Here is a 16,076-nt window from a genome sequence, read left to right on the forward strand (position 1 = left end):
ATCTGCATTTACATAAGTAAGAACTGGTGTAAGTACACTTTGGCAATGGCGTCCCATTATTCACTGATGAATGAGTTTATTTTTGCGAAGTGCAGACACTTTTATATAGAGAGAGTTCACAACGATTTTGTTGGTAGCTGTATATATCCTCTTCTCTCCCTCTACTAAAGCAGGCAAGGCACTGTGAGCTGCACAGTGCCATCAGTGACTTTCAAACCAAACACCCTAATGGTATCTTCATTACTGCAGGCAATTTTAACCATGCAAACCCAAAGACAGCCCTGCCTAAATTACCACCAGCATGTTGATTTTGCCACCAGAGGTGAAAATACACTAGAGCTGGTTTATACTAACATACCAGTTGCCAATAAATCAGTCCCTCGACCCCACATTGAACTCTCAGATCACTTATCTGTAATGTTAATTCCATCATGCAAACCAGTGACCAAACAGGTCAAATCAGTTCCAAAGGTGGTGAAAACCTGGACCATAGGACTACTTTTGATAATACGAACTGGAGAATGTTCAGGGAGTCTGCTAACTATGGCAACCATGTTAATATCGAGGAATACGTGGATTCTGTGACCAGCTACATAGAGAAGTGTACAGAGGATGTTATCATCATGAAACACACCCGGATGAGAGCAAATTGGAAGCCATGGCTTGCTGTAGACATCCATATATGGCTAAGAGATCCGTGATGTTGCTTTTAGATTGGAAGATGCGACAGCTCTCAGGACAGCAAGAACTGTGCTTTCCTGTTCCATCAACAAGGAAAAATGGGAGCATTCTCAAAGAATTTACAGTCACTTATGCGATACCAGAGTCACAAGGTGCATGTGGCAGGGAATTCAGAGGTTTACATACTACAAGACTACCCCGCACGTCAGTGACCAGGATGCTTCACTCCCCGAGAGCATCATAAGGATCTCCCTACCATCCGTCGGGGACATTTATCAGGAAATCTGCATACACAGGGTCCTTAGTATTATCAAGAATCCCACCCATTCATCCAGCATCCTCTTTGACTTCCACCATCAGGAAGAGACTCCAATACATAAAAACAAGAACGGTCAGAAACTGAAATAGTTTCTTCCTTAGACCATTAGGCTTCGAACTCCCAGCCGCATCATATTATAAGTGTCATTGGTTAATCTATTCCGTACCTTAAATATTTAATATTAATGCATTTTAGTTTGTTATTTATGTGTGATTCATCTGCAGTTTTTATCCTTACCTTCATGTTATGTTGTGTTATTTTTTTCTGGAGCTTAGAAAAATAGAGGGCTATGGGTAACCTTAGGTAATTTCTAAAGTACTTACGTGTTCGGCACAGCTTAGTGGGCCGAAGGGTTGGTATTGTGCTGTAGGTTTTCTATGTTTCTATGTGCTTTACACGCTGGCTGGAGGAAATGTTGTCTCATTTCTACATACATTAATGCAGTTAAATGACAATAAGCTTCACTTAATTTGATATGCAGTGATATTAAACTTGAGACCAGTTCTAATTTATTTCACTTGTGCACAAGAATAGGAGCATGGACCCCTGTCACCCACACTGTTCTGAAGCCAGGATAGAAAACTGCTTTTTTTTAAAATACAAAATTGACTTATCAGTTACAGATATTGACCATTTCGTAAGTTGTATATATTTGAATTCCTGACTTGCAAGATCAATTGCCAATCAAAACAGAAATATTAACAGTCAATAGAAACTACAAGCTGGCACTTTAAAGTTAGTAAAGCAATTGTTCCTTCATTGTTGGGTGTGAATTCCATTCTTCCATTATTCATATCTCGTCTGTCTCCACCATGAGCACTAGCCTCCCCGCCATGGTGACATCTTCAGAAGGAAATGCCTCAGAAAGGCAACAACTCTCCACCCAGTACATGCTCTTTTCTCAGGAGCCTGAAAACACAAGCTCATTCAAGAATGGCTTTTTCTCATCTGCCATCAAATTTCTGAATCGATCATAAACCATACAATTATGGCATGGAATGACCCGAAAGACATGAAGTTGATGAATTACTGGGCTTTGTAAACATCTAAATATGGTTTTTGAGCTGTAAGATTGAACCTACCTTCCAACAACTTAAAGTATGGAGGTAGACTTTCCCTTGTAAGTAACAGGTCGACGTTCACTAATCTGACTACTTGTAATCTTTTCCTTCAATAATCCGGCACTGACATTGAAAAAGAGTACTTGTTGGTGTGGACTAGGAAATGGGAAATGCATTCACCTCCTACAAAGGTAAATGCTTCCAGGTGAGCTCAATGCCTTCTAAGCTCGCTTTGACCACCAGAACAGGAAGGAACCATTGCGCACCCCCATGTCTCCTGATGATCCTTTGGTCTCAGTATCTGAAGATGACACGTGGGCTGCCTCAGAGAGTGAATCTAAGGAAAGCATCCAGCCCGGACAGAGTACCTGGCTGAGTACTGAAGACCTGTGCTAACCAACTGGCTGGTGTTTTCATGGATACCTTCAACCTCTCGCACTGGCAGTGTGTGATACCCACCTGCTTCAAGCAGGCTTCAGTTGTACCGGAGCCCAAGAAGAGCGTATTAACCTATCTAAATGACTATCGCCCAGCGGCACCTACATCCACGGTGACAAAGTGTGTTGAGAGGCTGGTCTTGAAGCATATCAGCTCCTGTCTGAATGGTGACTTGGATCCACTGCAATTCACCTACCGAAGCCCCAGGTCCACAGCAGATCAAGTCAAGTCACATTTTATTGTCATTTCAACCTTAACTGCTGGTACAGTACACAATAAAAACGAGACGACGTTTTTCAGGACCATAGTGCTGCATGAACAATACAAAAACTACACTGAACTACATTAAACAACACAAAACTACACTAGACTACAGGCCTACCCAGGACTGCATAAAGTGCACAAAACAGTGCAGGCATTACAATAAATAATAAACAAGACAATATGCACGGTAGAGGGCAGTCCACGCTCTGGGTATTGAGGAGTCTGATGGCTTGGGGGAAGAAACTGTTACATAGTCTGGTCGTGAGAGCCTGAATGCTTCAGTGCCTTTTGCCAGCTGGCAGGAGAGAGAAGAGTTTGTAGGAAGGGTGTGTGGGGTCCTTCAGAATGCTGTTTGCTTTATGGATGCAGCGCATGGTGTAAATGTCTGTAATGGCGGGAAGGGAGACCCCGATGATCTTCTCAGCTGACCTCACTATCAGCTGCAGGCTCTTGCGATCCGAAATGGTGCAATTTCCGAACCAGGCAATGATGCAGCTGCTCAGGATGCTCTCAATACAACCTCTGTAGAATGTGGTGAGGATGGGGGGTGTGGGAGATGGACTTCTCTCAGCCTTTGCAGAAAGTAGAAACGCTGCTGGGTTTTCTTTGCTATGGAGCTGGTGTTGAGGGGCCAGGTGAGATTCTCCGCTAGGTGAACACCAAGAAATTTGGTGCTCTTAACGATCTCTACAGAGTCGTCGTCAATGTTCAGCAGAGAGTGGTTGCTCCGCGTCCTCCTGAAGTCAACAACCATCTCTTTTGTTTTGTTCACATTCAGAGACAGGTTGTTGGCTCTGTACCAGTCCGTTAGCTGCTGCACCTCCTCTCTGTATGCTGACTCATTGTTCTTGCTGATGAGACCCACCACGGTCGTGTCATCGGCGAACTTGATGATGTGGTTCGATCTGTGTATTGCTGCACAGTCGTGAGTCAGCAGAGTGAACAGCAGTGGACTGAGCACACAGCCCTGGGGAGCCCCCGTGCTCAGTGTGATGGGTGTTGGAGATGCTGCTTCCAATCCGGACTGATTGAGGTCTCCCAGTCAGGAAGTCTAGGATCCAGTTGCAGAGGGAGGTGTTCAGGCCCAGTAGGCTCAGCTTTCCAATCAGTTTCTGAGGAATGATTGTGTTGAATACTGAACTGAAGTCTATGAACAGCTCTTGAACGTACGTGTCTTTTTTTGTCCAAGTGTGTTAGGGCCAGGTGGAGGGTGATGGCAATGGCGTCGTCTGTTGAGTGGTTGGGACTGTACGCGAACTGCAGGGGTTCCAGTGAGGGGGGCAGCAGAGTCTTGATGTGCCTCATGACGACCCTCTCGAAACACTTCATGATGACGGATGTGAGTGCAACCCAGTAGTCGTTGAGGCAGACACTGAAGACTTCTTCGGCATGGGGACAATGGTGGTGGCCTTGAAGCACATAAGAATGACGGCGCTGCTCAGGGAGATGTTGAAGATGTCAGTGAAAATCTCAGCTAGCTGGTCTGCACATCCCCTAAGCACTCTACCAAGAATATTGTCTGGTCCAGCAGCCTTCCGTGGGTTGACCCTGCACAGGGTTCTCCTCACATCAGCCACGGTAAGACACAGCACCTGGTCGTTTGGTGGAGGGGTGGTCTTCCTCGCCGCCACGTCATTTTCCGCCTCAAAACGAGCGTACAAGTTATTCAACGCATCTGGGAGGGAGGCATCAGCAGCACAGGCAGGTGGTGTTGTCTTGTAGTTGGTGATGTCCTGAATGCCCTTCCACATGCACCACGTGTTGCTGCTGTCCTGGAAGTGGCTGTGGATTCGCTGGGCGTGTGCATGCTTTGCCTCTCTGATAGCCTGGGACAGTTTGGCCCTTGCTGTTTTTAGGGCTGCCTTGTTGCCTGTTCTGAAGGCGGAGTCACGGGTCCTCAGCAGTGCACGCACTTCCGCTGTCATCCATGGCTTCTGGTTAGCGCGTGTAGTGATGGTCTTGGCCACGGTGAAGTCATCAATGCACTTGCTGATGTAGCTAGTCACCGATGCCATGTACTCCTCTAAGTTGGTAGAGTCGCCATCGGTTGCAGCCTCCCTGAACGTGTGCCAGTCAGTGTGCTCAAAGCAGTCTTGAAGAGCAGAGATGGCTCCTGCTGGCCAGGTTTTCACCCGCTTCTGAACTGGTCTGGAGTGCCCGACGGGCGGTCTGTATGCTGGGATTAGCATAACAGAGATGTGGTCTGAGTAACCCAGGTGAGGGCGGGGCTCCGCCCAGTATGCATTGGGAATGTTTGTGTAAACAAGGTCAAACGCATTCTCCCCTCTCGTTGCAAAGTCCACGTTCTGATGGAATCTGGGGAGCGCCGACTTAAGGTTTGCATGGTTAAAATCTCCAGCGACAATGAACAGTCCATCAGGGTGTGCATTCTGCAGTTCGCTAATAGCCCTATACAGCTCACAGAGCGCCTCCTTAGCGTTAGCGCTGGGGGGAATGTAGACGCCGACTATAAGGACAGTGGTGAATTCCCATGATGAATAAAATGGTCTGCATCTAACAGTCACAAACTCCAATAGCTATTAGCAGTATCTTGAAACCAGCACAGAGTTCTTGCACCATTCTGTATTGATGTAAACACACAAGCCACCACCGCGAGTCTTACCAGAAAGAGCTGCATTTCTGTCCGCCCGAAACAAGACGAGCTCGTCCAGCTGAATGGCGGCGTCCGGGATTCCATCGGAGCCACATTTCTGTGAAAACATACGCACAGCAGACTCTGTACTCCCAAGTATTTCCTTGGAGTCGGATGTAGTCCTATTTATTTTCCAGGGAGCAGACATTGGAGAGCAGAATGGACAGGAAAGCCGGCAGGCTAGGGTTTGCTTTTTGCCTGGCACGGACTCCTGCCCGCTTGCCTCACTTCCACTTCCTCGCACACTGCTTACAACGTCTCCACCTCCGGCCATTGGCATCAGGTGACTCCAAGGACTGTAGGCCCAATCCTCTCAGCAAGCCGAGGTCATGTAATCTTCATGAAGGTTTGTTTTTGGGCGATCTCTATATTGTAGCAGTATCTGGCGATGGTAGATAGTCACTCTGTTATCCATGTGCCCTAATCAAAAATTGTACCTTAAAATTAAACTAAAAAATCAAATTAAAGTAACACCAGATCCGAAAGGCCGCTGCTGCCGTGCCGCACTGTCTGCAGATGTTATCTCATTGGCTCTTCACACAACCCTGGAACATCCAGACAGCAAAGATGCATATATCAGGATGCTCTTAATTGATTACAGCTTGGCATTAACACCACCATCCCCTCAAAACTAATCAGTAAACTCCAAGACCTGGGCTTCAATACTGCCTTGTGCAACTGGATCCTGGATTTCCTCTTATAGACCCAAGTCAGTTCAGATTGGCAAAAACATCTCCACAATATCCATCAGAACAGGAGAACTGCAGGAATGTGCACTTAACCCACCCCACCCCCCCACCACCCACTCTACGTGCTTTTCACCTGTGACTGTGTGGCTAAGTACAGCTCCAACACCAGATACACATTTGCTGATGACACCACTGTTGTGGGCTGCATCAAAGGGGTGGTGATGAATCGGCATACAGGAAGGAGATTGAAAATTTGGCTGAGCGGTGTAATACAACAACCTCTTACTCAATGTCATTAAGACCAAGGAACTGACTGCAGACTTTAGGAGAGGAAAACCAGAGGTCCATGAGCCAGTAATCATCAGAAGATCAGAAGTGGAAAGGGTCAGTAATTTTAAAATCCTGGGTGTTGCTATCTCAGCAGCCCTGTCCTGGACCTATCATATATTATTGCAAAGAAAACACAAAAATGCCTCTTCCTCAGGAGTCTGCGGATGTCCAGCATGTGATCGAAAACCTTGGCAAACCTCTATGTATGTGTGGTGGAAAGTATGCTGTGTTACAGCCTGGCATGGGAACATCAATGCCTCTGAGCGGAAAATCCAACAAAATGTACTGGATTCAGCACAGTACATCACAGGTAAAACCTTCCCAACCATTGAGCACATCTACATGAAAAGCAGCACCTTCATCAAAGATCCTCACCACACAGGTAATGCTCTTTTCTCACAGTTACCATCAGGTAGAGAGTAAAGATGCCTCAGGACTCACACCACCAGGTTCAAAAATAGTTACTACCCCTCAATCTTCAGTCTCTTGAACAAAAGGGGATAGCTACACTAACTTAAGGACTGTGTTATATTGCTATTTTATGCTTGTTATTTATCGCTATTTATTTATATCTGAGCCAGTCCTCATCAGGGGGTCAGAGTGGAAAGGGACAGCAACTTTAAATTCCTTGGTGTAGTCATTTCAGAGAGTCTGTCTTGGGCCCAGCATGCAAGTGCAATTACGAAGAAACCACAACACCATCTCCACTTCCTTAAAAGTTTACGAAGATTTGGCACGACATCTAAAAGTTTTACAAATTTCTATGGATGTGTAATGGATAATATATTGACTGCCAAACATGTAATTACTTTAGAAATTACCTAAGCTTACCCACAGCCCTCTATTTTTCTAAGTTCCATGTACCTATCCAGGAGTCTCTTAAAAGACCCTGTCATATCTGCCTCCACCAGCTCCGGCAGCCCATTCCACGCACTCACCACTCTCTGCGTAAAAAACTTACCCGACATCTCCTCTGTACCTACTTCCAAGCACCTTAAGACTGTGCCGACTCACACTAGCCATTTCAGCCCTGAGAAAAAGCCTCTGACTATCCACATGATCAATGCCTCTCATCATCTTATACACCTCTGTCAGGTCACCTCTCATCCTCCACCGCTCCAAGGAGAAAAGGCCAAGTTCACTCAACCTATTCTCTTAAGGCATGCTCCCCAATCCTTGTAAGTCTTCTCTGCACCCTTTCTATAGTTTCCACATCCTTCCTGTAGTGAGGCGACCAGAACTGAGCACAGTACTCCAAGTGGGGTCTGACCAGGGTCTTATATAGCTGCAACATTATCTCTCGGCTCCTACCACTGAGTCAACCTGTGCAGTGGCCTTGAGTGTCCAATGGACTTAGATCCCAAGATCCCTTTGATCCTCCACACTGCCAAGAGACTTACCATTAATACGCAATGATGGGTTAGAAAGTCTGCAGATGACATGAAGGTTGGTGGAGTTGTGGATTGTGTAGAAGGTTGTTGTAGGTTACAATGGGACATTGATAGGATGCAGAGCAGGGTGAACCTTATCAAATGCCTTGCTGAAATCCATATACACTACATCTACTGCTCTTCTTTCATCAATGTGTTTAGTCACATCCTCAAAAAATTCAATCAGGCTTATAAGGCATGACCTGCCTTTGACAAAACCATGCTAACGATTCCTAATCATATTATGCCTCTCCAAATGTTCACAAATCCTACCTCTGAGCATCCCTTCCATCAACTTACCAACCACTGAACTAAGACTCACTGGTCTATAATTTCCTGGGCTATCTCTACTCCATTTCTTGAATAAGGGCACAACATCCGCAACCCTCCAATCCTCCGGAACCTCTCTTTGATGAATCAAAGATCATTGCTGGAGGCTCAGCAATCCCCTCCCTCCCCACCCACAGTAGCCTGGGGTACATCTCGTCGGGTCCCAGAGACTTATCCAACTTGATGCTTTCCAAAAGCTCCAGCACATCTTCATGGGTGAAGCCCTCCCCAGCATTGAGAACAACTACATGGAGAATTGTTGCAGGAAAGCAGCATCCATCATCAGGGCCCCCCACCACCCAGGACAGGATATCTTCTACCTGCCGCCATCAGACAGGTACAAGAGCCTCAGGCTTCGCACCACCAGGTTTAGGAACAGTTAGTACCCCTCAGCCATCAGACCCCTAAACCAGAGGGGTTAACTTCAATCAGCTTCACTCACCCCAACACTTAACTGTTCCACTAACCTGTGGACTCACTTTCAAGAACCTTTCATCTCATGTTCTTGAAATTTGTTGCTTATTTATCATTATTTCTTCTTTCTTTTTGTATCTGCAGTTTGTTCTCTTTTGTACACTGATTGTCCACCCAGTTGGAGTCTTTCATTGATTCTATTATGGTTATTGGATTTATTGAGTATTCCTATAAGAAAATGAATCTTCTATGGTGACATATATGTACTTTGATAATAAATTTACTTTGAACTTTTAAATTAGCCATAGACTCTTATTACAACTGAGAACACGAGAACAAGCCCTTCAGCCTGGCCTGTCTGTATCAAACATATTACATACATGGTGAATGAGACCACTGAGTTCCATTTCAGCAAAACTGCCTTATTTTGTTATTTGCTTTGTGCAATTTATTTTCCCTTTGATCTCCTCTCTCAGAATACTACCTTTAGCCTGAAGCTTTGAATGGCTTTACATGTTATTCAACTTAATTCTTTCTTCAAATTCACTTCAGTTCTTACAGTTTCCCCCGTCAATAAAGTCAATCTATATTTAACATTTTCTCTTTCAAGGTACTGTACTGTGCAACCTGGCTCTTCTCTCTCCTAGAGTGAAGCTGGCTGTGGCGGCTCGCCCATGCGGCAAGCGAACCAGTTCCAGCAGTCGCGGGCGAGTCCGCAGCCAGCAGCAACCGAGAGGGCTCTGAGTGCAGGGCAGACCTCGGCCCAGAAGCCAACATCACTTCTGCCCCGCAAAGAGCGGGGGATGCTGGGAGCGGGCACTTAAGCACGCGCGAATTGAAACAGTAAACAGTTCAACCAGACCCTGCTCAACTCAGTGTGTTGTTTTCACTCATTGCGCATCAGCACGACTACACTGATGACTCCGACGGTCCAATGGCATTTGGACCCAGCAGGAACGACTCGGCTCTGCAGAATGCAGTTTCCCTTAAACTGCCAAACTTCTGGACCACTCAACTCCTGGTCTGGTTCGAGCAGGCAGAGGCCCAGTTCCAGGTCAGGCAAACTGTCTCAGACACCACCAGGTATTACTACGTGGTGGGCGCCCTCGACCAGGAGACAGCGGGCCGCGTTATCGACTTTCTGAATCAGCCCCCAGCAACAGACAGGTACGAGGCACTCAAGGCCCTGTTAATCCGCACATTTGGCCTCTCCCGCCGCGAACAGGCCGCGCGGTTGCTGCATATGGACGGCCTGGGCGACTGCGCACCATCAGCCCTGATGAGCGACATGCTAGCACTGGCAGACAGCCATAAGCCTTGCCTGCTTTTTGAACAGATCTTCTTGGAGAAAATGCCACAAGACATCCACCTCCTGCTAGCAGATGAAGATTTCAGAGACCCGCGCAGAGTGGCTGCCCACGCGGATGTGCTTTGGCGCACTAAACAAAATGGCAGAACCACCATCGAAATTATTGCTGCGGCATGGCCGAAAGCCCAGCTCTCCCACATCCCAGCAGCGGAGTACGTAACACCAACACCAAGGGACGGCACCACTTCTGAGTCTTGGTGTTTTTATCATCAAAGGTGGGGTTCCGGGGCCCGCTGCTGCCAACAGCCATGCTCATTCCAGGGAAACGCCAGGACCAGCCATCACTGATGGTAACGGCAGCTGGTCACCGTGATAGCCTCCTCTACGTTTGGGACAAGCACTCCGGGCGTAGATTCCTGGTGGACACGGGGGCGGAAATCAGTGTCCTACCCCCCTCGAGCCACGATACCCGAACTAGAAGAACAGGACCAGAACTTGCGGCAGCCAACAATAGCACCATCCACACCTACAGCACAAGAGCCATCCCCTTGCAGTTCGGTTCCAGCCGCTTTACATGGACATTTATGCTGGCCGCGGTATCACAGCCATTACCGGGTGCGGACTTCCTCCGCATGCACTGCCTGCTTGTGGATTTGAAGGGACACGATTGGTCAATGAGAAGACGTTCCAGACTTTCTCCCTCGGCCAGGCTACCGGCCCCGCACCTGGACTCCGTCACTTATTCCGACAACGAGTTTGCCAGAGTATTATCAGAGTTCTCATCTATCAGCACGCCGCAGTTTTCCTCAACAAACCTCAAGCACGGCGTGATGCACCACATCCCCACACAGGGACCTCCCCTTCATGCCCGGGCCCGCAGGCTACCACCCGACAAACTCCCCCTCGCGAAGGAGGAATTCAAGAAGATGGAGGAGATGGGGATTGTGCGGCATTCCGACAGCCCGTGGGCCTCCCCACTCCATATGGTGCCCAAGTCCGCGGGTGGGTGGAGACCGTGCGGCGACCATAGGAGTCTGAACTACGCCACCATGTCCGATCGCTATCCGATACCACACATCCAGGACTTTACGGCCAACCTGCACGGGGCGTGCATCTTTTCAAAGATTGACCTGGTCCGAGGGTATCATCAGATCCCAGTCCACCCAGATGATGTACCCAAGACAGCCCTCATTACCCCCTTTGGCCTGTTCGAGTTCCTCAGGATGCCGTTCGGGCTCAAAAACGTAGCACAGACATTCCAGCACCTGATGGACGCAGTAGGGCGAGATCTGGACTTTCTATTCATCTACCTGGATGACATACTTATCACCAGCTGCTTCCACCAGGAACATCTAGCACATTTACATCTGCTCTGCCACCGCCCAAGCGACTATGGCCTGGCTATCAACCCCACCAAATGCCAGTTCAGCCTACCCGCCATCGACTTCTTGGGACACCAGATCGCCTGCCATGGAGCTGTGCCCCTGCCGGCAAAAGTTGAAGCCATCTGCCAGTCCGCCAGACCTAGCACTGTTAAAGGCCTGCAGAAATTTGTTAGGATGGTTAACTTTTATCACTGTTTCCTGCCCTCAGCGGCCTGGATCTTGCGGCCCCTTTTCGGCTTGATGTCCGGCAAATTCAAAGAGGTCACCTGGACAGAGGAGGCGACAGCAGCTTTTGAACAAGCCAAAAGCACACTAGCAAACGCCACGCTCCTGGTCCGCCCCCGGGGGCGGCAGTTGGCGGCATGCTCGAGCAGCTCATCAAAGGCCAGTGGAGGCCACTCGCTTTTCTCAGCCAGCACCTACGATCCCTGGAACTTAAGTACAGCGCTTTCGACAGGGAGCTACTGGCCCTGTACCTTGCCATCCGGCACTTCAGGTATTTTCTGGAAGGGAGAGAGTTCACAGTCTTTCCAGACCACAAGCCCCTCACTTTCACATTTGCCAGTGTCGGACCCGTGGTTGGGCCGCCAGCAACGCCACCTGTCCTACATCTCCGAGTTTACCACCACGATCAAGCACATCTCCAGGAAGAACAACGTGGTAGCCAACATGCTGTCACTCACCTCCGTCCAATCAGTGCACTCTCTGTCTCCGGGGGTGGATTAAGCAGCATTAGCTGAGGCGCAACGGCTGGACGGAGAGATGTCGGCGTACCAAACCGCAGTCTCAAGACTCCGCCTCGAAGACATACCCATTGGGCCTGAAGATAATGAGCTCCTTTGCGATACGTTCACCAGGCAATCTCGGCCCATTGTCCCGACCGCCTGGAGGTGCCGTGTTTTCGACGCCTTGCACGGTTTAGCCCACCCTTCCATCCGGGCGACCATCCAGCTGATCACAGACAGGTTTGTGTGGCACGGCCTACGCAAGCAGGTCGGGCACTGGGCCAGGACATGCACGCACTGGCAAACCTCCAAAATCCAGAGGCACGTGAGGGCCCCACTACAACCCTTCCAGCCGACACACAGGAGGTTTGAACATGCCCACGTGGACATCGTCAGCCCACTGCCAGTTTCGAGAGGAGCAAGATACCTGTTCACCATGGTGGACAGGTTCACGAGGTGGCCAGAAGCTGTCCCACTCGCTGACACGGCCACGGAGACATGCGCCAGAGCCCTGATTACCACCTGGGTGGCACGGTTCGGACTCCGAGCCCACGTCACTTCAGACGGGTGGGCAGTTCACATCGGCTTTGTGGTCTGCACTGGCACAACTCCTCAGAACCCAGCTCCACCGAACGACTGCTTACCACCCGCAGTCCAACTGCCTGGTGGAACGTTTCCACAGGCACCTGAACTCAGCCCTGATGGCACGCCTCCGTGGGCCAGACTGGGTTGACGAACTCCCCTGGGTGCTGCTTGGTATCCACATGGTACCCAAGGAGGACCTGGCCGCATCATCGGCCGAACTCGTTTACGGTGCCCCGCTCACAGTTCCCGGTGAGTTTGTGCCAGCACCCCGTGGCCAGCAGGACACACCTACGGCGGTCCTAACTAAACTCCGGGAGCGGCTTGGAACACTTGCCCCAGTCCCGATGTCCCATCACGGAACAACACCCTCTTTCGTGACCAAGGACCTACAACAGAGCAAGTTTTCATTCGCCGAGGCACGCACAGACCACCCCTGCAGCGACCAAACGAAGGACCCTATAAGGTGGTGCGCCATAATGGGACAACCTGCATTCTCGACATTGGTGATCATGAACAGACTTTTACCATTGACCGTCTCAAACTGGCGCATCTAGACCTTGAACACCCGGTTGCGGTGCCACCCCACGACAATGAGGCCGGCCACCTAAAAGAACTGAAAGTGTGCAGGCTGTGGACTCTGCACCTCCCAGGCACCACGGTTCGGGGGTGGGGTGGGGGGTCATGTGGCAGCTCGCCCACGCGGCAAGCGAACCAGCTCCAGCAGTCGCGGGCGAGTCCACAGCCAGCAGCAACCGAGAGGGCTCTGAGTGCAGGGCAGACCTCGGCCCGGAAGCTGACATCACTTCCGCCCCGCAAAGAGCGGGGGATGCTGGGAGCGGGCACTTAAGCGCGCGGGGATTGAAACAATAAACAGTTCACCCAGACCCTGCTCGACTCAGTATGTTGTTTTCACTCGTTGCACATCAGCGCGACTACATGGCCTTTATTTCATTCAGAATTCCGACTGAAAATTGCTTCTTCATCTTATCCATTAGCAAGCCTTGCAATTCAATGACCATCATTCCCCAAGTGATCCCCCTCTACAATGGTGCAGAAGGCTTTTAAGGGCAGGAAATTCTATTCCTCTTGTAGCATAAACTGCTTTGAAATGTCTGAGTGTGATGAAATACTTAGAACTCATTCTCACAAATCTCAAACTTCTATCACCCAGGACAGTCGTCACTTAATCAATGTTTCTTTATTTAGAAACAATTGAACTCTTACAGATCCCAAACTAAAAACATTCCTAGAACTCCTTCACAAGTAGTGCAGTGGTTTGAGGTGCTCTCCATCTTCAGAGGAATTTAAATGGCTAGCTTTGCCTGCAATATGTTTATGAATTTAAAATCACTCCACTGCCATATTGTCTCAATGCTTACTTACCCATCCTCGTAGTTCCACATGAAGATGTCACTGTCAATGGTCAGCCATGCCTTGGCAATCTCAGGAAAAACACCCATCATACAATTGCACTGCATATCTGAGGTACAAGATGTAAGCACACAACCAGTTTTTCTGAAGGTTCACAAATTGAAACGAGGAACTCAATACTGAACCACTTACGGAAGGTAGTCCAAGGTGTTTCACTATTGATAAAACCTGTGATGACGTTGGCATGTGTGAATATGTATGTCAGTGTATCAAGGCACATCCACATGTGCTAGCATGTATCAGCACGTTCAAGCACATTACCACTGGCTGCATTTGTACACACATAACTAACTTTACATCTATATCTGTGCAAGAGAGACAGTAATACCAGGACCACAAACTACACACAGCCTTGGCAAGTCAATCACGTTGCAGTAACAAAAAGATACGTCCAAACTGCTCCACCAATTCTGGAGGGAGTGGTACTCTCCGGATTGGGCTGATCTCTGGGAGATCGGGTAACGAAACCAGACCAGGTCCTTGCAGTGGATAATCCATATCAGTCATCCCTGATAGCGATGGATTATCTATGGTGAGAAGAATAATTGATCAGAAAAAGCAAAATAATAATTAATTAGAAAAAAACAAATATAGAATAGGATCATGTTCCTCTGTGTCAATGATGATACCAATTTCAGAATCAGAATCAGCTTTAATATCATTGGCACATGTCATGATATTTGCTGTAATGCAGCAGCAGTACATTGCAATACATAAAACTGAATGAAAGTTAAATTAAATAAGTAGTGCAAAAGGGGAGGGGGCGAAGGTGGAGAGGTAACGTTCATGGGTCAAATGTCCATTCAGAAATCCGATACCATAGGGGAAAAAGCTGCTCCTGAACCTGAACATCCAGCGGAATGAGGATTAGGAAGCTTTTAAAAACCAAGAGAAGGCAAATAAAGCAATATGGAGAGAAAAGATGAAACATGAAGGTAGGCCAGCCAATACTATGAGGACACCAAAAGGTTTTTCAAACATGTAGAGCAAAAATAGAGGCGAGACTGGCTATTGACTGCTGGAAAATCACCCGGAGGGGTAGTAATGGAGGACAAAGAAATGGCGGACAAACTTAATAGATATTTTGCATCTGGTCTTCACTGTGGAAGACACCAGCAGTATGCCAGAAATTCAAGTACGTCAGGGGGCAGAAGTGAACGTAGTTCCTGAAAGCTGAAAGGTCTAAAAGTAGACAAGATGGACTACAGCCCAGGGTCTGAACGAGGCGGCTGAAGAGATTGTGGAGGCATTAATAATGAACTGACAAGAATCACTAGATTCTGGAATGGCTCCGGAGCACAAGAAAATTGCAAATTTCACTTCACTCTTTAAGAAGGGAAGGAAGCAGAAGAAAGGAAATTACAGGACTAGATGAGGACTAGACTGTAAGAGCAAGGATGTCCTGCTGAGATTTTATAAGTCTTTGCCCAGACCATACTTGGGAGTATTGCAAGCAGTTTTGGGCTGCTTAGCTAAGAAAAGATGTGCTGGCATTGGAAGGGGTCCAGAGGAGGTTCACGACAATGATTCCACGATTGAAGGGGTTAACATAGGAGGGGTTTTTGATAGCTCTTGGTCTGTACTTGCTGGAGTTCAGAAGAATAAGGGGGGGGGGGGTATATCATTGGATCCTGTCAAATATTGAAAAGCCTCAACAGAGTGGATGTGAAGAGAATGTTTCCTATAGAGTGTGAGTCTAGAACCAGAGGGCACAGCCTCAGAATAAAGGGACAGAAATGAGGAAGAATTTCTTTAGCCAGAAGGTAGTGAATCTGGAGTTCATTGCCACAGATGGCTGTGCAGGCTAAGTCAGTAAGTATATTTGAAGCAGAAATTAATCGGTTCCTGCTTAGTCGGGGTGTCAAAGATTACTGGGAGAAGGCAAGAGAATTGTATTGAGAGGGATAATGACTCAGCCCTGATGGAACAGCAGAGCAGTCTCGATGAGCTAAACGCCTAATTCTGCTCCTATGCCTCATGTTCTTATATCCCTGTCTATTCAAGCATCCATCTAAATACCTCTTAAACGTTG

The 16,076-nt window shown here is 48.2% G+C and overlaps 1 protein-coding gene across 4 annotated transcripts in view; it reads right to left on the reverse strand.

Annotated features, from left to right (window-relative positions):
• nup155 (nucleoporin 155) overlaps positions 1 to 16,076 on the reverse strand; it is a 244,979-nt gene that overhangs the window by 214,716 nt on the left and 14,187 nt on the right. For 3 of the 4 annotated variants that reach the window (XM_072257447.1, XM_072257446.1, XM_072257448.1), the window contains exons 2-3: positions 14,434 to 14,571; positions 13,997 to 14,093 (exon numbers count right to left, since the gene is read on the reverse strand). In XM_072257447.1, the coding sequence (XP_072113548.1) occupies positions 13,997 to 14,093; positions 14,434 to 14,571 (235 nt within the window). Of the gene's footprint in view, positions 1 to 13,996; positions 14,094 to 14,433; positions 14,572 to 16,076 lie in introns of those variants that run through there. The other variant, XM_072257449.1, reaches the window with a different exon arrangement.

This window comes from Mobula birostris, chromosome 5 (genome assembly GCF_030028105.1).
Source record: "Mobula birostris isolate sMobBir1 chromosome 5, sMobBir1.hap1, whole genome shotgun sequence".
Taxonomy (NCBI): domain Eukaryota; kingdom Metazoa; phylum Chordata; class Chondrichthyes; order Myliobatiformes; family Myliobatidae; genus Mobula; species Mobula birostris.